Source organism: Nipponia nippon, unplaced genomic scaffold (genome assembly GCF_047370975.1).
Source record: "Nipponia nippon isolate SJK-2023a ecotype South Korea unplaced genomic scaffold, ASM4737097v1 scaffold_3, whole genome shotgun sequence".
Lineage (NCBI taxonomy): Eukaryota > Metazoa > Chordata > Aves > Pelecaniformes > Threskiornithidae > Nipponia > Nipponia nippon.
In genome coordinates, this window is record NW_028262347.1 from 29,767,920 (window position 1) to 29,794,880 (window position 26,961).

General features: G+C 39.1%; 1 protein-coding gene across 1 annotated transcript; it reads left to right on the top strand.

Moving 5' to 3' along the window:
- The first annotated feature begins 271 nt into the window (after positions 1 to 271).
- On the top strand, positions 272 to 26,721 carry PPP1R3A (protein phosphatase 1 regulatory subunit 3A). The gene is made up of 4 exons (XM_009466114.1): positions 272 to 1,065; positions 21,642 to 21,700; positions 21,812 to 21,948; positions 24,172 to 26,721. Exons 1-4 carry the CDS (start codon positions 272 to 274, stop codon positions 26,719 to 26,721), a joined length of 3,540 nt encoding a protein of 1,179 aa, XP_009464389.1.
- Positions 26,722 to 26,961: the final 240 nt, after the last annotated feature.

Below are 26,961 nucleotides of genomic sequence, written 5' to 3' on the forward strand. Positions count from 1 at the left end.
TAGTTTTTAAATGCTATTTTTCTTCTTAACACGTAGAGCCACTTAAAAATACGGAATGCAATATTTGAAATGTATCGTTGAAATTATAACACCTAATACTGTCAGATGGAGAACAGGCCAACATAGCTCACACACCATAGCATCTATTAATAGGCCTGACTCCCTTTTGCAATGTCAACTGTAACATTAATCCTTGTTTTAAATCACACTGTCTCAAATATCAGCTGCTACTAGTTGTACAGTTCTCTTTCAGTTTATATCAGAGAGCCCAATGGAGTCTTTTGAGGGACCTAGTTCGGTTAGCAGGGCTAGCTTATTAGAAGTCCCCACCGTAAATTATTTCTCTTCAGAGGACGAAGATGACAAACCTGACATTAAACATCGTTTCTCTCCACTTCCCCGAAGGCGGAATTCTGCTTCTTCAGAGGAAGAGGAGGCAGATACCCCCAGCACCATCACAAGAAAAGTTTCATTTGCTGATGCATTTGGGTTTGATCTTGTGTCTGTTAAAGAGTTCGATACCTGGGAAGTTCCAAATACAGGACAAAATGATGACATAGAAGATGAAGTTTTCCCTCAGGAGGAATATTTTTTCTCTCAACTGTTTACGTTACCTGCTTCACAAGAAGAACTTTTGCAAAAAGTGCGAGAGCAGAAAGTACTGTTGGAGTCAGTCGTGTTCCTGCCTGGGATTACCTGTATGAACGGCATTATACGAGTCCTCAATGTATCCTTTGAAAAACTGGTGTATGTTCGAATGACACTGAATAACTGGCTCAGTTATTATGATATCCTCGCAGAGTTCATGCCTAATTCTTGTGGTAGTGAAACCGATCAGTTCTGCTTTAAGATTTCTTTGGTGCCTCCTTACCAGAAAGATGGAGCTAAGGTGGAGTTCTGCATACGCTACGAGACATCGGTTGGTACCTTCTGGGCAAATAACGATGACAAAAATTACACACTGATTTGTCACAAGAAAGAAACTGTGCCCAAGGTGGATAATAAACTGCACAAAGAGGTTACCGATAGACATCTTAAAGGCTGCTTAAAGACAACACAAAGCAGGTGAGGTTACACCTTAACTTTTGATAATTTACAATATAGCTGGCTAATGCTAACTTTCTAAGTGTGCTTGCTGGAGCTAAGACTGCCCATGCTGTTTTCTTCTTTTTTTTTTTTTTAATGGTAAATTAGACCAAGACTTGTTTTCAGGAAAGCTCTTGTATATATCAGCCAGTAGTTTTCTGCAGACAGATTGGTTGGGATCATAGTTTTAATATACGGCATGCGTGCCACTCATTTGAAAAGTAGTGTGAGGGTCTATAAATTATGGGCTGTGTACCAATTTTCATCTCTGTAGGATATAAACTGAGCTGACATCAGTGAAAGCCTTGCTCCAGACTGAGGTAGCTGTACAGTTAAAACACTTTACATCCACTTCCTTGGTAAGTCAGCAAAAATTTAAAAGCAAAACAAATCCTGGGTTTTCACGTGATTTATTTCATATTTCATTCTCTACATGCAATTATTAAAACAGAAATGGCACCGGTGGTTCAGGAAGCTGATAACTCAGGGAAGGATCCTATTGCAATTAGAACAGCTGGGACAAACTTCTCTGCAAGTCATTGGGCTGTTCTGCAAGTTGTATATTAGGGTAATAATTCCTTTTTTCTGCCACTGGTTGATATTTCTGTTTCACAAATGGTGAAATGAATAATGATCTATAAGGCAGAATTGGTAATATATTAAAGAAAAAAAGATGTATATAACTTAGGTCATATATATTATTCTAATTAAATGTAGGCAAGTACTATGTTAATTATAGAGTAAAGTGGCAGTGATTAACTTATAACTTAACCCCACATAAAGAGAGACACTAAGGAATAGCAACTTTTGGTTAGGGTTAGGGTTTTTAACTGTTTTTAACTCCTTTCTGTAATCAAAACAATGTTTTCTGCAAAAATCTAATTCTCAATTTTTTGCTCACCAGATTTGCTATAAATCAGTTTGAGTTCTGCAGAACTGAATCTATATTTTACCTGCAGTGTCCTTTGCAATACTTAGATCCCAGAACTGAATTCATGTTGAGTTTTTAGTTCCTATACTCTTTAGAAGTAAGGCAGTGCTGTTTGATTTCCCTGGTGCTCTTCCACTGGACTGAACTGGTGGGGAAGGGGAAACAAAACCACAGCAGTGGTGGGAGCATAAGGAGAAAGGAGACAGCCAGGGCTTCCCCTGGGCAGAACCTCCCTTCCCAAACGCCAGACTCACTGTGCTGAGAGCCTCTGCCAGCCCTAATCGCACATTAGCCCTGTGAGGAGAGGTGCGCAATATGGCTTTGTGCCTTCATCAACACCATGGTGTAAGAGCAGCCCTGGGGCTAACCCGGCACCGGACCCGGTGTCCCTTGGGCCAGCTCTGGGGCCACCACGATGATGCTTCCATGGGGAAACATCCTGGTACATCAGAGAAGAGGGAGTGATGCCTTTACCTGCTGTATGGTCAGATCCTGACATTTGTGCCTGGTTCTGTACGTTGTATCTGTCCTTCAAGGAGTGTCACACGACCCATTCTGGGTAAATAAGATAGCCTGAGGTCCCCTGCAGAAGGGCCATGATATCAAATACCACAGGCGTATGCAGGCAGTGTGACCAGTCTGAGTTCAGGTAGCCCACATGGAGCAGATGATGGACACGGAGAGCTGAGTCTTAATTTAGTGAGCCCTGGGCTTCCAGATGCTTTCAGGACTGATCTGCAAATTTAGGTACAATTGGGCATCTGAGGTCGAATAACTCCTAAGAGTTTAACTCCCTGAAGTCTCCTGTGACATACCTGGGGCTAGCATAAGCATTTATTCTGGGGGATCCTCTTTTACATGTATATGCTAAATGTATTATATTTAAGTCAGATAGAGAGGTGTTTTAAAAAATGGGAAAGGAGATAACATGTCTACTCCTTAACATAAAATTACCTTGTCTCTAATCAGAGTGTAAAGTTGTCTCCCTCCATATTAGGCTGCAGAGGAATGTACATATGTATATATGCATGTGTCTGTGTGTATACATTTATATATATGTATGTATACATATATGTGCATATTTGTTCATATATACACATGCACACATGTATATTTGTGATATTAAAACCAAAGTGGTCAGATTCTTGTTTACATTAAGATCTGTTACACATTTTTGGCAAACAGTTAACTAACATGCACTTTCAAGACCCTCTTTAGTGGCAGAAGGATGTAAAGAGATCCTACAGTAAATGCAAAAACCACTTGAAAGTATTTTTGGAATACGGTTTCAGTGGTCGCCAAGGCTTCTGAAAGACAGTTCTGGCAGACTGTAATCCAGGATCAATTTTATGCTACAGAGACTTCATTGACTTCACAGGAGTTGCAGTTTTCACCAGTGTAAATGAGGTCAGCATCAGGGCCTTTCGTTTCAAAAGAACTAAGATGCCAACCTCCATTTTTCACTTGTTTTTCAAAGTATCTTTGTACATGTTGCCCCTTTGAGTGTGGAGGAACACCCTGCAGACATCTGCAAAAGTACCTCATTATTCTCCTTCAGACCCTCATTAAAACTCCTTTGCTTTGATGTCTAGAAAAAAGCACAAGAAAAACAAACCCCCCAAAATTGGCAAAGTGAGGCTGCTGATGTGCTATGACTCCTTCATATCACGCTGAACAGTGCTGCCTGCTTCCCTGCTCTCCCCCACCAGCCCATCTCTCTCTTGCCTCTTGTTTCATGTTCAGATGATAAACTCTGCAGCATTTCTATATGCTGTGCTGGACCATAACTAGCTTGTCTTAGGAGCTGCAGCAATGCAAACAGATATACACAGAAGTAATATAACAATTTTACCTATGGTTCACACAATAAATATACAAGTAAGGAATATTGCTACCTGTGCCCACAAGCTGGACATGTTAAATTAAGGATTTCTTTATAGCAATCTGAATAGAAGGATATTTTAACAGGAGACTTATTTAGGCCCCTATTTCAAATTTAGAAGCCTGTTATAACTTTTTTTTTTTTTAATATCTCGGCTCAGAGATATTTATACTTTCTCCTAAAATGTGCAATTTACCTCTTCAGTTAAAAAATAGGACTGTTAAAGAATTATGTTTTTTAAGCAGAGAGTCTGATCCACTCTAGGGCATATTTGTGTGGCTCATTAAATGTCATTAGTGAGGATTAGTTGCGTTAGTTAGGTGAAAGGAATAATATGCACTTTCAGAGGAAGTTACTGAGGAAACACAATATGACTGTATCATGTTACCCTTAAGAATATGAGCCAGGACAAAGTTGTATGAATGAGGGCAATGGGGTGGCTTCTGACATAATTATTAAGAAATAAAATAAAAATGGACTTAACCCTCAAAAGTTACACCTGAAAAAAATGATAGTGAAAAGCAAAACGGCATGGAATAATTAATGCTGAGAACTGTCTAGATTCGGATATTCAGAACCACGTGACTTAAAATCCTGCCTATTCATTATGTGTTTCATTTGCTTTTGCTTCTATGTATAGGCATGAACAAATAGTCTTCTCTTAAAGTTTCATAAAATATTTGCTTCTAACTGTATTTTTCCAAGCTAAAATTCTTTCCAACATAAATTTTAACCATTTTTGTGTTTTTCAAAAATCTTGAAAGGACTCACAGGCACAAAATATCGTTTGAAAAAATAACATTTGAATGAATTAGTTTATGTTTTAGTCTATCTGGAAGTGTGCATTTAACTTATACATACTTATAAATATACTTTGGGAAAAAAAATTGACTCCTAAAATGTGAAGATGGTTACCAGAAAGGAGAGAGCTTCTGTCAGTAAACAACCCTGATTTCTATCATATATATACACATCTTTTAACATTCAGAAAAATGTAAATTAATTGTATCAGCTCCACTCTTTTCTCTTTCTGTTTGACTCTCGTGCTTTTGGGACATGGATAAAGATTCTGAACACAAATTTCTCCTGGTCCTCAGGTTTGGACCACATGAGTTTGTGGACCCCAGGCTCCTGCATCGGTCTGATCAGACAGGGACTGGTTGTGTGTTGCATGAGGCAAACTCCTGTAGATCATGCTGCACGGCGCAGTGATAACGACCTGCAAACCATTTCCCCCGTCACTGGTGAGGCTGCGCCCCATTTCCGTTCTTGGTCCTGGTTTGCCATCTGTCAAGAGAGCAGCGGGAGCAAGAGCACAAGAAAAATGGCTGATAAGCATGAGAATTGTTTTACAAAAGGGTAAAATGTGTATTTAGACTCCTGTCCTCTAACAAGGAAGGGGGAAGCTAGTATTTTTATCGTAACTGTTAGCGTTATCCCCCTCTTACCTCTCTGGGCCCACAAGTGTATCACTCTGAACTGACGTTGGTCCTGTGCTTTTTTTTGTAATTGCCAGACTGTACCTTTCTTTGAATGGTAGCACATCAATTCACTTCCCTCTGTGATGCCACTTTAAAACAGAATACAAAATAGGGCCATGCCTTGTACAAGAGCTGCTCTATGTACAATGCGCAATGGGAAGGAAGAGATTAAAAACCCCAGGTCTGTGGGCTGCCAGTGCCAGCTTCGGCAGCATAAATACTGAATGGTCTTAAAGCAATTGCCAGTGAGAAAATTTCTTCTGTGCATGAGTACTCTCCCATCTTCAGCTGCTGTCTCATCCCCTTTCTGATGGAAGCCAAAGGAAGTAAGCTGCTGAAGATCCAGCCTGGCAGGACTGCGCTCCGCTCAGTCAGTCTTCCTCAGGCAGATGGCAGACCAGTGCCTAGGCTGCCTTGAGAAATGCAGTTCTGCGTCAGCTCCTCTAGGCCTTTCCCACAAACCCATGATGTGATTAAAAAATCAAAGACTTCTGAGGAAGATGTTTGGAAATATACTTCGCATATACTTTGCTATGAGGAACAACTCTATTATTCCCAGATGGTCCATTTAAAATATGGCATTTAAATTATGTTCCCTTTTAATCCTTGTTCTTTTGATTATTGCACATCATAATCAGAAAGGAAAAAGGAGAGCAGAAAAGGTGTTAAAACACACGTCTTCTTTGTGTACTGCTATTTAATCTCAAGGTTGTTTCTGGCATCTCAAGTCACGGGTTACACCTTTATCAGCATACAGATATGGGATTTGACTAAAGTTTATTACTATTATTAGGAAGTGACTGCAGTCACTGTTTTTACCAGGAGAGCAGCTGCTAGAAAAGCTATCCATTCACAGGGAGCCAGCTAAAAGCAGCACTCCTCTGCTGTTCAATCTGACCTAGTATTCCCAGCCCTTCTCTTGCCTCTTGGTCATTGCCAGTCTTTGCCAGTTGCAGAAGTAGGTAGCACTGGCACCAAAATAAGACTTCTCCAGGTACTTGAAGACCGTGATTACCAGGGACACAGGATAATTATTTAAGGTGGTCTAAAATATGTTATTCAGACAAGTAGGGTAAAAGCAAGCTGTGGAACTGAGGCTGAGTATTAGGACATGCTTCTCAATAGTGACTCGAGTTATCTTTTGAGGAAATTGCTGCAGCCGTACTCTCTAAAGTAATTTAAAATAAGTTAGGATAAGCCACTTGAAAAGTGTTCTACAGGGAACAATCCTACTTGGCCAGGAACTGCGCTCAATGGTCTTTTTTCTATCTGTCTAATCATAATATTTCAAAAATCCTGGCATACTTACTATATGAATTATGAAATACATTAAAGACCCTAAAGATAGATATCTAAGTTAATGGCATAAGGCTTTGAATGCTATCACAGAAATGCTGAAGAAACAGGTGGAAATTATGGATGAGATTGGCATGCACAGAGCAAATAGACACCTGCTAACCATACTTGTGGTCTCCTAATTGGAGAGTACCTGCAGACTGAAAAACTGTCTCATTTTTGCTTTTGGTAATTGTGAACTGTGGTACCCCTGTACCATCCATTTATTGCACTGGAAATATTAAAATAAGCTTCTGAACTTTCAAGTAACAACATATGAAAATAGCACGTTGCTTTGCTGGCAATCTTAGCGTAGTATTTACTCTGGATCTTATTAGTATCAGTGGTTTCTCACTCACTTCCATGTTCTACCTTAGAAACTGCTCTCACTGACGTTACAGAACAGAAATCTGTGCTCTAATATATGGGAAATATTGGTTGCTATGAAGCTTTTTCACTTGTTTGCATAAAACCATATAAAACTGATGCTTTGTAATCTGAGTATCATTTCTCAACCATATGATAAGTAAGTCCTAGTAATTATACATGCATTGCTTGGCTTTACACTTGTAAGATTTTTTTTGCAGTTGCTACAATTTCATCAGTTTATTTAAATATGCCAATACTGTAATACTATTACAACTGACTCTTAGAGGTCTTTAATGCAGTCACTGGCCTGTGACTCTGCATGTGTAAAACTCTGCATGTGTAAAACTCTGTTACACACTCTGCATGTGTAAAACTGTCCTTGAATGTTAATATTTACAGGACCAGAGTTTATTTCTACTCTCTTTCAGATCACTGATTAAGGACCTTTGGACAAATAGAAATATATTGCTAAAGAAACTCCTGTATTCCATTGTTGAATGACTCTTTTGTTTAGTGAGACATCTGTTTTGCAAATTGAACCAGGCTGGTAATGACCATTTCAATACTCTGTCTCCTGTCCACTGTTCAGGTATCACAGTTCATAAATGTTCAGTTGGAAAAAAATTGTTCCATTACATTCGCCTTGACTTGGCTAAATGTTAGTCCTGAAAAGATGTTTAAAGTCAGTGAAACATTAACTGAGAGCACTGGAGTCATATTTAATCAATGCATTCACTACCAGTGTCATTTGAGCTGTTTATTCTGATTATGAACTTTAAGCCGTGATCCAGCCGTAGCACTGCAGCTCTGAAATTGAAGCAATTGATTCAGCTACAGCGTAAGTCCAGAGAACAAATCGCCCATCATATTTTTAAGATAAAACGTGTATTATCTTCTCAGTTACAAAATGTAAAAAAAATGGTCCAAACAAATACTTTGCAAATTAAATGCAGTCCCTGTCTTAGCAGAAAAGGAAAAGATAAGAACTTTTAAACACAGTGGGAGCATGTTAGAAGTGGCTATTTGATCCCTAGGCCTTCAGTGACATACAAGAAAATACTAGTTGATATGCCAAAGCATAATGGGGGGCTTGGTTTTCTGACTGTCTCTCCACTCTCCTCCTGATCTGTGGAACCAGCTGATACTCTGACGCTAAAGCCAAAGATTTATTACTGCTGGTTACTAATAGCAGTCCTAAAGAGCACTGAAGATCACTGAGCTACACAATTGAGTGTGAACTAGGTAAAGCTGGCAGGTTTTTCTTACCTTGCACTTAGGTGCACCAAGTGGATTTGCATTTACATTTTGCTTTGATGCATAATAATTGTCCCTGGTTTATATCTGCTGGACAATAAGCATAAGATGTTCAAGCCTGGATCACTTCATGTTGTGGTGGAGGGTTGGGGAGTTTGTCAGTCTTTTTCTCTCACCAGCTACCCTAGTAAATCTGCACCAGTGTCTCCTAGGTTATATTCCAGGTCTTCCTGACAGAAATATTGATACGTATCACACAGCTGCCTTCTTGCTGTGTGGTAATAAGACAGCATGTGAAAAAAAAAGATTATAGAAGTCTCTTCTTGTCATGATAACACCTGGGAATTTTATTCTCTTGAGATACTAACTGAATTTACAATTGCTTTCAAAGATTTAGATCATAGTTGTCCTCTCTCAAGAATGACTGGCTAAGGCTTTGTGTGGTCACCCATTCTGTTCTCCTCCCCACGGGTGGTATTTGTGTCTTAGTCTCACCTGACTGCCATCTATCTATCTACAGTCTCTCTAAGGCATCTGTCACTCTCTTGCATACGTGCCTCAGCATATTGCAGTTAGCTGCTAGGGAATGACTCTCTTCTGACATGCCAGTAGGGAACTGCTCCTTCTCTATTTTTTTCCACATGAGGTCCAGGGGAAGACCAGGTGCCACATAGGCTAAATTCTTCTTCCTCTCAGATGTATCGAAAACAGATACAACTTGGGCTAAGTGCAAGACCTGTTAATGGTACTTGGTTTACTCTCCTTCCATCTTTTAAAACAGTGGGAGAAAGAAGCAAGAGAACAGAAAGCCTCTAGCCCCAACTCCTTTCTACAACACCATTTTGGTATTTGACCATGGGTCTTCCAGACAAAATAGCAACCTATAAGTGTCTCCTCTGACCTAAGGCCAAGCTTAGCCCTTAGGAAACTTGACTCCTAACTCATCTTTTCCTCTTTTTCAGTAGCCTGGCCCTGAAGATAGGCATCCCAATAGTAAGGTGCTGCATTACTAATTCACAATAGAGCTGTCAATAAATCTTCTGACCTTGTCCAGGGAAGTCTTTCCTAAAGAATTTCCTTGTTTCTCAAATAGTTAGCCCATTCTGTTGAGGGATATATGCAATTTTCTGGCCAATCTGTGTACAGAACAGCTGTGTAAAAAGACTTCTGAACTGGTTTCTTTTCAACATTGTTATGTGCGTATCATAATAAGGTACAACAATCATGGCAGCTATAAAAGGGTCTGATAAAAGCTGCAATCTTCCTGTTCATAGTTTCTGTAGCTTAATTTGAGATATAACTGACTCATTATGCATGGGTTTTTCTACAGTCTTTGTACCTATAGTCATGAGAATTTGGGGTAGACAGAGCTATATTAACGGCTTGAGCCTGGAACCAAATTGGTGTTGGGCTCCTGGTTCAGACTGTTTGGAACTGAAGTCTTCAAATGGACAGATACACATCTATATTTTTAAAAAAATTGTACGAATGTTTTGCCATTAAAACTCAAGGTCTTTTTTAATGAGCTAGAAAATAAAGACTAATTTCTTGGGACTCTGCTTGCTTTGAGGCTATGATTATTCTCATCCCAAACCAGGCCAATGCATTTTGTTCTGTGCCACCTATGTCCCTGCTTCAATCATAAACTAAGACTGAAAAATGAAAATATTAGTAATTGGAAAATATAATCCCCTGGATAGCACCAATCCAATAATCTTAATAAAAATAGGTTTATTACAAACATTGCCTGAACCCTACTGGGAATTATCTTTTCAGAAAAAACACTCAGATTCCCTTACAGCTGCTCTCTTGATCAATTGTCCCCCTCGATACTATTAATCATCATACTGTATACCGCTTATTCTAAGCATCTTTTTTCACTTTGCTTTCCAAACTTCCTTTCCAATTTCTCCTTGTTTAGAAGCTACTGAAAGTCCTTTATTGTCCTTTTGCAGGCCCACCTTTTCTCTTCTTCTGGTGTCAGCCCCTTTTCTTAGATGAGATGGTCGAAACTAAGGGGTATTTCCTCAAGGCCGGGAAATACCACAGATTAATATTCTCTTCCTCAGATTTCAAATGTTTAAGTAGAGGCTCTTTGTGGCTCTGTTTTTGTGCACAATGCTTGTGAAGACTGCTAGACTGGCTCTCCTGATAATGCAGTCTTCGATTCACAGCATAGTTTCAAGATGGATGCGCAAGCCTCCATTGCCATGCCAGCGTGCAAATATCCTCACCTACCGCTCTAATGATGAGTGGGTCACTCCGTCTCCATGCCTCTATCCTCTGTGTCCTGACTATCAACAAGGGAGCTAATTAGTGTCAGTCCTATTTGTTTGGTGACACCTATTTACTAAGAATTAGATTGAGCCTTCTCTAACACCGCTGGTAGTTGAAGGTCGTATAAGAAAATCAGTCTTGCCTAGATTTGTAACGAGGTCTCTGATTTTACGTACAGCTTCATTCTAATAGGATCACTTGTAATGCCATTATATTTTAAAGTATTATTCAGTAATTTCTACTTAATGTTCACACAGCTATTCATTTATGACTGTTGATTTTCTTTGCAGTTTTTGCTTTAATTTCTGAATCTTTTCCTGTGTGGTCTCAATTGGTTTGGAATCTAACAATGAAATTTAAATTATTGTTGTCTGCATTGTTTAAATTAAAATATTTTTCTGTTGTGCTTCTATTTTTTAAATACCTCCTGAAAAAATTAAACATATATACAGAAGGCAATGATACTGACATACGTGACATGCAGTAGCAATGTTGCAGTACAGGCACACATAACATGACATCTCCACAAGGAGGGATCATTTGAAGCCAAAATGCTCCTTGGCCATATTTTCAGGTAAAGCCATCTGGCAAGTAGAAATTCGGGTGTGTGCATTAGGAGCCCAGAACTGAGGAATGGTGCTCGCTGAGCTTCAGTCACCCTCTGCTTTGTTGTCAGCACGGACAGCGATGCTCCACGCCGCGCTCACACCTCTCTCTGCAATTTCTTGGTCTGTCTGTAGTTTGTGCAGCTGTTGGTTTCTGCTTTACCTAAGGTCTAGTTCCCTCGACTCTGCCTTGAGTTTTTGTAGCAGGCAGTTATTTCAGCCTGAGGACGCAGCCAGCTGCCCAGGCCCACAGCCCAGCCACCTCCTGAGCTCTGCTCCCCAGCACCTCCCTGAACTTCGGTCCGGCGCCGTCGGTTTCCAACACAGCTGTGACGCCCCTACCTAGCATTAAGATCAGCTTCTCTTAACAGTATGTAAAAGCCTGAAAATGACTTAGAGCATTTCCCTGAAAGGTGGTACAGCTGAGTACTTAGTTTCCTTGCAACTTTCTTTCAAAGCCACTTTACTGCTTTTTCCCCCCCTGCTACTAATGGATTTGGTAATTCAGAGCTCACACATGCTGCAGTGTTGACACTGACTGCCTTTTGCTGGTTGTCATCTTTGCTCAGCTGCTCACTTTGTCCTCTCCTCACAAACGCTGGGCAGACTCTCCCCAGTTCTTATTTTATGTGCCTAGCACCTCTGTCTTCTTGGCCAGTCATAATTCTGCATCCAGTTGTTTAGTGCTCTCCCTGGGGTCTAATACTTGAATTTTCTTTCATTGGGTTTTATCCCTATGTCCTATCTTAAAAGAGCAGAGGTCCTTTTAATTTTCTCATGCAGTAATGTCACTTTTCCTATATTTTCTTCATATGTACCATAGTCTATCACAACACGTCTTCGTGTAGGGTGCATGTCTTTTTTTATGGACCCTAATCTTCATATGCTGCAAATCTGGTCTGAATGACTGAAATCCTTTAACAATCATAAAAAAATCTTATTCTGCATTTAGATGATTCCTAAGAAAAAAATGTATTCCCTTAATTTCTAGCAAATTCTTATCAATACCTTTATATACAAATTGTTATAAAGATAAGCTATTCTTACCTAATGGTTTCTAGGAGTTTAAGACTGTCTCAGCAGGAGTTGCTGAGGGATGAAACTCTAATGATGATTTAAAGCAGTGAAGTGTGTAGGCTGAAACTGAAATAATTATTGCTGTAACCCTCTAAGCACTCTAAGTTCCTCAAGAGAAAATACTTTGTTCAGAACAGACCCTGAACAACAAAATGCTAAAAAAGTAAAATAATAAAAAAAAAAAAAACCCTTGGAGCAGGATGATAATTTAGAACTAGAATCAGTATAATGTGAGGATGTTCTCAACAACTGCTCACAAATGCATCAGACATCACAATTAAAAAGGAATAATAATTATGGCCCCATTCTAAAGTATGTAATATTCTATTCCATTCAATAAGCCACGAACACTTTAAAACCATCAGTGTAATCCACAAACCTATATTTACAACATTAAACTGGATGTTCTGCCTTTTCAATAACTGTCATCTCATCTCTATTATTTTCACCTCAGACTCTAATTGTTTCTTTTATAGGAGCTAACCTACCAGTGTCCTTGGCAGTACAGTTTATGGCTCATGCATTTACAGTAATTGTTTGGGCAATTTGCCACACAGTATAACAATCTTCACATCACAATCAGTTTTTATAATAAACAGCATTAGTTGTGAAAAATACAAGTGATGCATGATTCTTATGGTAGATAAAGGGCACTGAAGATGCCCTTTAGAAAAAGAAAGGAAAATGCTCAAGCCTTGAACTGCTTGAGAAAAATACTGATGTCACAATAGAGCTAATTAATTTGATGGTACAAACAAGAGGGGGAAAGGGCCTTGCATTCATTAGTGTCAATTCCAAATGAGAGCATACCGTTCATAAAAATAATATTCTGCCTTCGTTTAGATGAAATGTGCAGGTAAACAAGTCAGAAATAAGCATCAGTTCCTGCAATAACAATGGTTTCGCTCCTTACCTTTATCAAGGCTCTTTCTCTTCTTTAGCCGCAGGGACCTCAAAGCCTGGCTAGGTACAATTTACAGGTAGACCTCTGGATGAGGTTGGATCCTGTTGCCTACCAGCCTGGCTGGCTCCAGTGTGGCCACCACTTCCAGGTGCTCCTGGGCACTGGAGCCTCTGTGCATGGTACTGGTCTGCTCCCGGGAAGCTGAGCACTTACTTAATGGCTTCTCTCTACAACCCATAGGTGGTTGCACATAAAGATGCCCCACCACATGCGGCTCTGCTGAAGACATTTTGTGGCCTCTCGATTTTCAAGTGCCCAGAAATAACAGGTCAAGCGTTGCTTGGTGGGGAGGCTGTTTGACACACCTCTAGCAGGAACAGTATCCCACGTTAGAAATTCTCCAGAGGAGAAATAAGGTATATGCCCTCGTATGCTGGTGCACAGGCAGCTAATCCTCAGCCTTCCTGTCATCTCCATGCCACCTAACAGCCCTGGCTTGTGCTAAGGCACAGTGAAATGAGGCCCCAGGAAGCACAAAGGTGGCTTCAAGCCAAGGTTGCACCTCCTGTTCTTGAGCTAGGCTGTGAATTCTCTGGCAGCACCAGGGCTTGAGACTAATATTTATAGGGTGCTGGAACCACGTGTGATAAGAAATCGTGGAGTGGTTGTATTATAAGACTATAACTTCAACATTTGATAACATGGGCATCAATTTAAATCAGGAGGAGACGTCTCTGTAGTGAGTTTTGGACTGAGCTTTATGGAGGCAAGGAATGAGTTTATCTTTACTTGTTAAATATTTACTTCATATATTCAGTGAGGGAGATAGAATAGAATTAACTATATACACCCCTTCACAAGAGAAGTCAAAGTCTGCACTTTCAAAATCCACACCAGGATCCTTGGTGGCTCCCAAACCCCTTTCGTGAGTTGTCGTACAAAGACAGAGAGGCCAGGACATGATTTGGATCTAGATCCCAGAGGATGGGTGGGATGCATCTTCAGTGGTAGTCTCACCATGATAATGAGACCAGAATCAAGCTTATGTTTTAAACTTTTTTTTATAGTACCAGCTTTTTTTCCTTTCTTGCATTTTCTTTTCTCCATGAACTGGTTTTGTTAATATTTTCTCCCCTGTCCCACTGGTATTTTAAGACCAGTACAAATAGATCAATATTTTAAATGTAATTTTCCAGTAAGCCAACTGTTTAGGGGGAGTTATTTTAGTAAAAAAAATGGGTTGAATTCTTACTCTACTGTGTCTTACAAACAATTTAATAGAACTTTAAAGCTCTGTTTAGAACTTTATACATACACAGCCTTTTCTACTGCTTTCCAAAATTCCTTCTTCCTTAGAAATTTATTTTTGTTGTGTGTTCATTGGTTTTGAATAACATTGCATACAATACTACTGAAGTTCAGAATTACATGTGGAAAATCCTTTATTTAGTTTCTCATAAATGTTCTTTTAACCCAACTCCTCCAGAACTTCTACAGGCTTTCTGCTTCCAATCTGCATGTAAAATTTTTTAAATAATTTTTGTTCTTGCTTGTTTTTTTTTTAAATATGTGTAGTTATTTCCTTTTCTACTTCCTTTTGACATGACATCTGCTGCTAATGATACAAAAATAACCAAACCAAACTACCGGCCCTTCCCTCCCCATGTCCCCCTCCTCTCCCTGGCTTCATGGGGTTACAGTTTTGTGTAGGATGCCTGTCTGGCTGCAGTGACATCTCAAATGTGAGCACTTACCTGCACTAATTTACTTTTTGCTCTTCTGCTTCTCAATAAAACATTGCTGATACATTTAACTTCTTCTTTTCAAGGTTCTTGTATGTTGTTTACATCCCAGTGGCATCATTCTTCAGCAAGGCTGGCTATTTTCGGCACTAGATCCAAAAGCACTAGAGGTATTGAAGGTTGCTGCTTTATTAGGCTCCTCTTAGGTTTAGAAATCTGACCTGAAATTAAAATAGAATTACTGTTTGGTTAGCAACTTCAATCTTGCCAGCTCCTTTCATGAGGACATTTTAGCTTCACCTCAACTTCAGAGTAGAAGAGGATTGTTTTCATTTTGAATCCACCTTGAAGTAAAAACCAGAAGCATGAAAGATTCTGTGAGAGCCTAAGCCTATCTGGATTTTTAAATAAAAATATATGGAAAACTTTTTTACCTCTTACATGTTTTTAACTAAATATTTGAGAAAGATATTCTTTAAATACTTTAACAACCCCATACCTCTTTGAATTTCAGACTAAATAATGTATTCCCACATTTTCTTTTAAATATGAGATAGCATAAAATTGCTCAGGTTGCATTAATTTCAAGAGTTTTGCAGGTACATTTTCATCTTTCCATACTCTGTACTCCAACAATTTTAGCCTTTTCCCACATTCTGTGAAATAAATATCTTATGATTTAGGTATTAAGATCTAGCACAAGTGGATATAACACAGAACAAAGTGAACAGTGCTGCTAGTTATACAAACATACAGACACAACTTCGGCCAAATATGGTGTGTGAATTAAAACCGCAACAAGCTATAACAATCTCACCCATTATGAAGAGATTAGTAGCTCCTGGCTATAGTCCCAAACCTATTTCAGACCAGACCAAAGCACCTGCTGTCCCACAGTGAAATGTGTGCTCCTGAAAGCATAACTCTCAGGGCATATAGCTGCATAGCAGCATTTGAAATAAGGCTGGACTGGGACTATGGGACCATGAAGTCTTATCCCTTGGGAAATGTGTTGCATAATCCTGTTCACAAAAATATATCCATGTTTCCATACTGAGACCTTCTCAGTTTCTTGTGCCTGGTACTTGCACTGAAAAACTACAGGATGTACTTTTCTAATACTTACAGATCTTCTTTTAAGTTTCCACAACCAATGTTTTTGTGAACTTTTTCTGTTAATATTTTAACAGAGTCTTGCTGCTTAATATCTTTTCTGCCTTCTCAGTATTTACCCCTTTGCTATATTAATAGAGGGCATTTATTTCTCCTCTCAGACTTTATTTTGCTAAGCTGAAAATAGAAATACTGAATTTGTCTCCTTGTTTAACATAGATTTTTCACCCTGCCAGTCTTCTTGTAGTCCTCTTCTGCACCTGTTCCAGTTTGAATTAATCTTTCTTGAACACTGTATATAAATGTTCTAGAGGAGTTCTTACTAGTGCCTGGTGCCATGACGTGAATATTTCTTGGAAATCTTTCATTACTGGGAATACCTTCTCCAACACATTCCGACTGCAGAATTCTGTTTGCCTTGTTGCCACAGCCATCTCACACTGGTGGCCTGGAAAAGTTTTCTGCCAAAACCAAACTCAGATTTTTCTTGTTCGCCTGTTTCTTCCAATTTCTGAGCTGTCGTTTTGTGGCAGAAACTCTTTCTAGTCCCTAAATGTATAACCTGGCACTTTATAATCTTGAATTTCATCCCTTATCTATTATTCTGATCCTCCAGGCCACCTATTTCTTTCAATCCTCCTCTGTGTTGGTGATGTCTCCCAACTTCCTATCTGCCACAGATTTAATTTAACTTTGACTTTTTGTGCCTTGGTCTGTAATAACATGACTGAGTAAGTCTGATCACATGACTGGTCCTCTCCAATTCCCCAGCGATGTCTGCCAGCTCTGTGCAGCCCAGCTCGCGGGGCCCCACTTGGCACTGAGCCCCTCTCCCACCACCCAGCTCTTGTACTCATCTCCCTCTTCTCCAGTTTAATTAATAACTTTCCCATGGGGCTGCACACCAAATGCTTTAATGAAGTCCAGATAGATTAGATAACTGATTTTTAGGCAAGGGAAATATAGTAATCTTATCAAAGACAGATATTATCAGGTGAGTCTGGCATTTTTATGCCATTTTCCATTTATCTGTATTTATTATCTCATTTAAGTTTTGTCCTAAATCTATTGTAAAAACTTTTTGAAGACACATGGGCCTGTAGTTGCCCGGATACTACTTCTCTTCTTTTTCCTAAATATAGATACTACTTTTCCTACTCTTCTGATACTATTACAGTAGTATCAGGACCAATTTGATAGATTTGAATAGCAAAGATTTTAAACCATTGTGTGATTTCCTCTGTTGGGTCTCTCAGTATTTTGGATTGGAGATTATTATCTGCTCCTCTTAACTGGAGCATATTTAAACACCAAGTTCTTCTCCCAGACTGGATGAAATAATATAATTTTCTAACTAACTCTCTGTTCCTATCAGTTATGCCCTGTAAGATCTTTGTTCCTATGAGATTCTGCCTCACTACTAGCACTGTGGTGGAAAAGTTTAGGAGAAGTCTTTTGATTTTGCGGTATTACACAGATTATCTGAAACCTTGATTAAACCTCACTTCTAAAAAAAAATTCCTGTTTAACTTAAAAAGACTAATTCCAAAGCCTTGACATGTCTTACTTTATCCCAACCCTTTCTGAAGTCAAAGCAATATTGTTTATTGGCTAATTATTTTTTTTTTCTCATCACTTATATGTTGTCTATCTACTCCTCACATCTTTAGGGTACAAGTTTAACATTTTTTCTCTGTTTGGGATGCCAATTCCATGTAACTTTGGGACTTCTGAACTCCTTTGCATAATGTCCATCAAACTTCAGTCTTCTCCGTCCTACTAACTAGTCCCTGAACTTCCTATTTGTTCTTTCTAAATGCAAAATTATAGTGATAACCTGTTTTCATTCCTGCTTTCTTTTTATCACTCAGTCCAAGGGAATGGTAATTCCATCAAGAATGAATCATATGAGCATAAGTATCTTTTTTTGAAGCTGGTAGAAATTCTTGAGTTCCTGATGTACTTTATGAAGATTTACCCTATTCAGCTGAAGGAGAAAAAGCAACTGAGCTTCTGCAGGTATACAGGTACTTATGTTGGAGGGGAACTGCATCAGCTGATATAATGGATTTTTCTAGCTCGCATTGTTGTCAGAATGCCTGGATCACTTAAAAATAAAAAACAAACGTTTTAAAACAGAACACAAATTTTGTGTCTCTCACTACAAAATGTAGGCACCCTCCTACACCCAATTTAGACCACCCTCAACAACACAATGATTTAATTAATTTGGAATAGAAAAGGTTAATTAATATTATAATTAAAAATCTGCTCATAGAATTCTGATAATGAGCTAGGAACTTTTCAGAGAAATATGGAGAAAAAACAGTCAGTTAAAAAGCTTACTGACTAGACAAACACCTCCTAATTGCCACTATTTGATGAAGGGGCTAATTTTTTTTGGCTTTTGGGAAGTATTTTAGTCTTTAGGATGTACATATATGTTTGAGACTGTTCTGTAGTTGTATGCACCCATAGTCTTAGCATCTTCATATAACTTCTTAGATTGAAGTAGTGCTGTTAAATGACTATTGGTTTATGCTCCTTGTGATCTTCAAAGACTGCAGTATCAATATCCTCAATTTAGGTTAATTTTAGATTTCCCACTAGAATAATCATATGAGGACAGATATTTCTGATGTAGAAGTAAAATAAGGAAAACAGCTGTTACACTGACTTTCCCTGTACTCAAGTATTTGCAGGATAGGTGTGCACAAATAATAGGCTATAAACTAGCAATCTTCATAAAATTCAGTGCAACATGCAAGAATTTATGTTACAAGCCCTGCAGTGTGGATCCAGGCTGTGAGGCTGTATTATCATTGCTATTTATTACCTATGTTGCAGTTGTGAAAAGAAACTTGCGGACCAGGGCTCCAGATGCTACTAGAACAAGAGTTAAGGACAAATTCACTCTAATGAGAACACAAGTAAAACTGAGGGGCTCAGGTCACACACCATGTGTAACAGCCCCAGCCACTAAAACTCAAAGGCTACATTCCAGTTTGAATTTAGAGTTACAAGGTGAGATTCATTCAGCTAATTTCAGTTACCTAAAATTTATGGTTCCAGCCTAAGGCAGTCACTGTATGTTCCCTTTATGGTCAGTCTCTTCCAGAGGCAGAGAAGCTCCTTTGAAGGATGTATCACTCCGTTTCACGCGTGATGTCCATGACAGAGGGAATGAATCTCCCTTTGGAAGTGTTAATCTCTCACTGATGATAATAGGGATGATGTACATGACTGCCTGAGCATAGGTGCTTAGAAAACTAAGGCTAGATAAGGTAAACCCCATCCTGGCACATGCCCATAAGCACGAGACAGAATCTAGTTTCTCTTTTCTCCAAGGAACAAAGAGTAAGCTAAAGAGTAAGGATCCTGCTTGTACATCCAACTTCAAGAGCAGTAGGCAAATCTGCCCTCCAGTTTCTCCCCAGATGGTCTGCATCCTGGTAACCTGGCTATCTTTCGGATGTGTGTGAAATAGGGTTTTTAATCTCATCAGGGTGTGATAGAAGCTGAAAGTGTCACTGCATCTTGGATGCGAGCTCTGGCTGCTGGTAGACTATTATATTAGATGTGGGCATGAACATCTCTCCTTCTTCTGGGAATGCTTCTTGAAAGAAAAAAATGTGTCAAACCATTCCTTTAAGAAGTAGATGAGGGCCCCTTCTAGCAGCAAAGGATGACATCCTTACTTCCCGAGAGCTGTATCCACATGGCTGAACGCTGCAGGTAGCCAGCTCCATTCAAAGAAAAGCTTTGAAACCCTCTTTTTTTTTCCCCACTGGATAACAGTAGAAGGTTCCCTGCTGTGCCTATGTGGTTTTGGGATCATTATTTTGGGGTGACTGACTCAGCTCATGCGTTATACATGTCTTGGCTCCTAATTTGGGGGTTTTGCAGACACCCTATTAGCACCTAAATGCTTTAATGCATGTCTCATGTTTAAGCCCCAACCTACACAGTGTCTAGGCTTATGGAAGCAGGTGGGTGAAAAAGATGCAAAAGGGCAGAAGAAAACTGGGAACTAGATGTAACACTAAGACAAGCATTTGAACGGTAAAAAAAAAAAAAGGAATAATGATGTATAAATAATAAGCGGTAATGATTTACCTTAAAAACCCCACAGATCTACTGAAAATAAGGGCCTGGCTCTGCCAACCTTTTCAGGATGAGATGCAGATTATAGCAACTGCTGGCAGGAGAAAGTACAACTTGGTGTGAGTAGGAGAGTGAGAAACGTGCGGAGGCTCTGCATGTACCAGAATTCAAGAGTGACGTGACATTCATATGGATAGCAAGAATATTCCAGTGTTACTGCAATTAATGGTGAAAAAGAACTGTTGAGAGAGCTTTAAATCTTGTGCTTCAAGGACAGCTCCTAACAACAAAAGGCCACGAGGAAATTTAATAGGGCAGTACAAATTACTCCAAGTATTTTCCTACAAGAACTTTACATCTTCCCCTGAAGTATCTGATGGTGGCCAGTGTCAGAGATCACATGCTAGACTGGCAGGATCTTCTGTCTCCTTTAGTCTGGCAATCCCTATAAAGGCTGGATTTTAAAAAGTTGGTGACAGTCAATGTCTAGGTTCTTTTAACAGAGTATAAATTTAGCATCCTCCTTCTGAATTAAGCATTTAGGTGACAGAGTTAATGTTATATCAATTCAAATGAAAGACGCTAGGAGAAAATAGAAGGGGAAAAGATTAATATTTGAAAATTAGAAAGTAATTTTCAGTAACAGAGGTGGACGGCTGGTTGAAAAACGCATAAATTAAGACCTACAGAAAAAAAATTGCTCCTCATAGAGAAGTCATTAGGAGTGATATAATAATTTACATTTTACATAAGTGACATTCTTTTTACATTTTTTTTCCCTTTTCCACTAAAGGTTACATCCCTATAAGCACGCAATTCAAACTGCTATCACTTTGCATTGATATTGATGAGGACTGCAGGCACAGCATCTCTCTGTAGGTGTTTGTCGTGTTGGACCTGGCCTTTGTTTTCACAGCCAGCAAAGCAACAGCAAAATTGCACCAGCTGCAGGGAAGCGGAATTCATTCCTGCCGGCCAGGCATAGCTTAGCAACAGGATTTATACTGTATACATGCAGGGAGAATCTTTTGATTTATTTCCGGTAACAAAGATGTCTTTTTCCAGTGATCTCTGTATACATACAAATATTTGAAAAATATAAGCAAGAGAGAGGCCCAGTCTCCTGAGCACATATATCCTTCCAGACCCTTGCCTGACCCCAAAGTTACGCTCTCCTGTCACTGACCCATCTAATCACCTTTGTGCTGCTTTCTCAGAAAAGGCCTGGGAAAACCCATCAGCTTTGCAATGTAATCTGAAGGTCAACACATTTTCATTTTCTTGGCCAATTCTTTCTTTGACCAAGACTTACTATCAGGTCACTTAAAAAAAGCTACATTTTATAAAGCTGTTATTTTCAGAATTTCAAACAACATTCCAAATTTTGTGTAATAAACTAGCTGTCTTTATAGCTGAGTCTAAGAGGAATTAGAACAATAATTTTTGCAGAATAACACAGGAAGTTTCTTTTTGTTTAACAGCAAGGAAGAAATACTGGCAACGTCTGACGATGACACATGGAATAATTCAAGGACTTCAGGTACAACACCCAGTTTAATTAGTTCTTTCTTACCGCACATGTTAATTGAAAAAATAGTGTAACAAACAACCTCATGGAAATGATTCAAGTATGTTTTTGTTAACTCTTCAGACACAAACATCCCAGAGATTGTTTATTCACAAGCAGAAGACAAAGACACCAAACCAGCTAATGAAAATATAAAAGATAAAAATGCAGAATACAACCAGGGTGATCACGAAGATGATGAAAAAGAATTAGAGTTGCTGGTAAGTGTTGTACAATTATATCTACAGTATTAAATGATATGAATCCATTTACGCTTCAAAGCTGGTGAAATGCCCCCTTTTAACAGAGCTGACTGATGTACTAATTTACAAATGTAAAGCCTTGGTCTGTACTTTCATTGAATCTCTAACTGATTCAACAATAGAAGGTGCTTTGATTTCAGTATAGTGCATCAACTTTTTCTGGTCTTAAATTAATGACTTCTCCCGTTTACTTCTTTACCAGCGGCTCTAAATGACAGTTTGAAGGAATTTGAAGAGTAGCATTTCAAAAATCTCCCCTCCTAGTCTCTAGGATGGGAATATCCTTAAATAAATGCTTTATATTTGGTAAAATTCTTATATTTATGGTACTATTTGCTTTTGGGATTTTTCAAAGGATAACTATGTAACATGCTATATGAGCAAAATAAATATATATATATTTATATTAGCAGATTTTTCTATATCAGTATTTGACATTACATTTTTTATAATAAATTTCACACTCAGTGAACATTCAATCTATTTGGATTTGTGTGTGTGCATGTGTGTGTGGTTTGGCTTGCATTTTTCAGTATGAAAGAAAAAATGGCAATAAATGAGACATGTACAGCAATCTATTATTCTCAGTGTCTGTTCTCAGCTCATATCATTTGGGTGCACAGATTCATAATCATAGATTATAATAGCTATCACCTGTGAAAATGTGAATGCTGAATCAGACAGGAGAGGAAGATGAGAATCTTTTTTTTTCCTTATTGATAGAGAGAGAATGAATTCCTCTTATTTGAATATAAATTTTTCTTGTCTTTTACTTAAAAAAGTTGAAAATTGTTGCCTATTGTGGGACTTTCACTGCCTGAAAGTCAACGTCTTCTTTTTTTTTCGTTACGGTGAAACATAAAAAGGAGGACCTCTAAAATCCCTTGTTGTTCTCAGTCCACCCCGTTACAAAAAGCAGGATCAAATATAACCGTTTGTTTATCAATTGCCAGGATTGTCCATACAATAAATGAAGGGGGAGCTATAATTTAGATGTTAATTTGCACTATGTGCTCTTTAATGAATTAAACAATGAAGGCTTATAATAGATGGAAATACAACTAAATCTTTGAAATGCTCAGGCATTGGCTCACAAGACAGCTGTGCAGTTGACAAGTAACATGAGCCTTATGTGAGAAGAAGGCGAAATCGTAAGATTTGCATATAATTATTGAGATCATGCAAATGTCAGTTATGAGGAGGGGAAAAAAACACAGGCATCTCACTGTTAAATCCTGACAGTTGGCATCACCGAAGAACTCAAATACACTTGAGCACTGGTTGGCAGAGGGTCATTAAAACAGAATTTGCAGAGACATTAGCTCCCTCACTTTTCTTTGAGTGACGTTTTACTATTAATAGTTTGCAGAGGCTTTGCAGAAAACATATTAATAAGAGAAACTGTAATGGGGGTATCTACAGCAAGTGCAAATGCATAAAGGGGTGCCCAAGAAGCTAGCCTCTAATTGATCAGCTAGTGCTATCACTGTGACTATGCTGAAGTGAGAAGAGAGTGCAATGACAAGCAGGCATAACTGAATAATACAATATGATATTTGGGAGCTAGGAGGGAGAGTGATTAGTTTCTGGCCTTTTACTTCGCTAATCTCATTTCCAACTCATGTCTTACCAGATTGTCTAAAAACAGTCTGGTTTGAAGCCTGTAAAATGGTCCCTGAGAGAAATGAAGCACAGATAATCCTTACAGTATTTGTCAGTGTGAAATGTGTCTTTGTTTTACTGGACAATACTGTACATTACCAGGCTTTGATGTACTGTGTCAATGCCCTCATTTAAGCGCCAATCCTCCCTTCTTGCCCCATGCCTCACTCTCTCCAAACCCAGAACCAAATGTATAGAGAATGAATTAGCCTCCCTTTAAGGGAATATTCTCTTCAGATTTAATTTGTGTAAAATGTACTAGCAGCTTACTGAACTAATGAATAAAGAGAGAGGGTTCTGAATGCTATTTTATTTTCTGCTCCTTTCAGCACCACCATAAAGCTCATTACCTATGTTAAAAAATACATACAATGCAAATTTTGCAAATGGTTTGGAACACGTTTCCAAAAAAGCTTTGTTACTGAAAACAAAACTTTCAATAATGAAATCCTGCCTCCTTTATTTGGCATATATTTGCAAAGTGCTTTTTGATCATTTTTTTCTATTCTATTGTTTCAGGTAAATCAGCACTTCATAGGAGCTAGAGGTACCTCTTCCAGAGATGAAAGAAATTTATACATAACAGAACCGGTTAATTTTCCAAGTGAAACTGAAAGATTGGAGAAAAAACTAACCTTTATAGAAAGAAGCAGTGACTTGCTAAGGCACCCTGTGCCTATCAGCTCCTCATCTGAAAACACTTCACAAGAGATAGGAGGAGAATTAAAAGATAAAGTTAAGTATTCCCTGGCAGATTATAATAGTCAGCCATCAGGGAAGGAAGTCGTTGCTGGCTCGGTAAACAGCAGTGAGTGGTCTTTGGAATGTACTGGTACCACTGAAAGCCTTTTATCAGAAAAATATTTTCCTGGGACAAAGCAGAATGAGGCTATCGATATTACAGCTACTGTCTCAAGCCGACAAGGAGAGAGCCACACAGATATTTCAAAAGATGAAACAGATAGTGCCTCGGGAAGTAAGATGATGGAGAGGTTATTCATCAGTGAGGATGCTGCTGATACCTGGAAAAGGGTCTGTGAAATGAGACCAGAAACCATTTCTCCAAAGCATGATGAATCCATGCAATTAAATGCATGCATAGCAGGAACGCTGGATGGCAATGCTAATCCAGCTCCGGAGCACCAGGCACCACAAATGTCTCACCAAACTCTGGATTCATTGTTATCAGACACTGACAAAAATGAAGGAAAAATCAAGATGATTGAAAGCAAAGTTCAGGTACATTTAAGAGGAGATTTATATGCCAACACTTTTGCACATGCTGATGTCTCAATAGATTCCACAAAAAGCCAGTATACGCAAAAAAAAGAATTTGGTGAAATGTCAGGAAAGAACTATAACACTGATGCAGGGAAGGAGAAGAAAGTCATTGAAGTAGCAGACTTAGCACTAATCGGCGAGGAGGAAGCACCCAAGCCTTTCAAGTCACACAGAAAACATACCGCCAAAGCGTTGAACACAACGCCTCTGTCAGCCGAAGACAACAAACAGGCACCCTGGCCCGCACAGGCAGATTCCCTGGCATCCTCTCCAGCGGATGAAAGGAGAGCTGAAGACACTCGGGAACACAGAGGATTCACAAGGTTAAAAGACAGAGAAAAGTCAGACAACACAAATGAAGGAAGACTGATAGGAAAGGAAAGCAAAGCAAACCCCACGGAGCAGAGCTGGCAAGAACTGGGTAGCGAGGTTCGGTGGGGAGCGAGGGGGAACACAGGGCCTTGGAGTGCGGCTTCCACAAAGGAGTTGTTTACCTGCCAGGAGGCAGAGAGTTGTGAAAAGTCTTCTGTCTCCGAACATGGTATTACAGAGGAAGCAGAGGCAGGTACAGCTTATATAATTAAAACAACATCAGAAAGTGCTCCAGAAAAAATGTCTGCCAGTGAAAAAGCAGTAATTGCTAAGCTACCTCAAGAGACTGCACTAAGTGACAGGCCCACAGAGGAAAAGGAAACAGCGTTTGATACACATGAAGGGAGAAATGATGGTTCACATTATGCTCTTTGTCAACTCAACACAGTGGGTGTATTATATGACACTGGATTTGAAAAGGAATCAGTTTTAGATATTTATAATGCACGCGTACATGAAACACTGCAAGGAGAAACGATGTCTGTATGCAATAGCAGGGAAAAACGTGCCAAAGCACAACCAGACATCGGCAATATTCTACCCGTAGAAGAAGCAGTAAAGGCTTCTGCTACAGAAAAGAAAGAAGATTTGCAGCAGGGCTTGTATTCAGAAGTGTCTGAATGTCTACCGAGCACCCAGAAGCATCTATACAGTGAGGAAGCCGAAGCGGTCTGTAGGGAAGAAAGCCATGCTGGTGCACCTTCCTATTTATGTGCTGAAGCTGAAACAAAAATGCCACCTTCTGGTACAAATGCTGTGCCCAGTTACCATTTTAAAACTTCTTCAGTGTCATCTTCTGAAGGGTCCACTGTGGCAGGAGATATGGAGCATCTGTATAGACACTTTGGATTCAAAGTCATTGACAAGGTTGCTGCTGAGTCAGGGTACAATTTAAGTCTACCAAATGAAATGACATGTATTAATAAAAACCTCTCTCCTGAAGCTGAAAAAAAAGAAGTACCTTCCACTTCAGATGTAGCAATTTCTAGAGAAGGAAGAGGAAGGAATATAGGTCAATGTTTCCATCAAGCAGAGTTCAAACAAGAGAAGTCATCGAGGCCAGAGGTTTTAATTAGTAAGCCTACCGAAGAAGTTGGAGGGACAGGCTCTCAATCTGGGCATTTAATAACTGAGGGGAAAACGCTAAAATGGCTTGATGACTCACAGAAGGAAAGCCAGCACATTTCTGATTCTGCAGATATTTCTAACCAGAAGAGTGAAGCACTTAAGTTACCTAGTGAGTCTCCAGGTTTAAAACATATTGCTTGCAAAATCTTTTATTTCTTCTTCTTTCTTTTATTTGCTGCAACACTCTACCACTATGATTTGATGGTTTGTCTTGCACTCTACCTGTTCTCCTTGTATTGGCTATGCTGTGAAGGAGGAAGAAACAAGGAGTCTGTCAAGAAGGAATAACATTGATTGTCAACTGTGCTCAAGATCCATGGTCAATAGTCTCCAGCCCCTCCAAAGCATTTTCACTGTTAAAGAGCTTATTCATTGTTAGAACCAAAGCAAGTTTTCCACTGAAGCATCTTTTTTAAAAGATTACATATGAAGTTGAGCCTTCATATAAGTAATTATACTATATAGGACCATTATGTTTGGATCATTAAATACCTACACGAATATGAGTTCTGAAGCACGTCAAGTTAA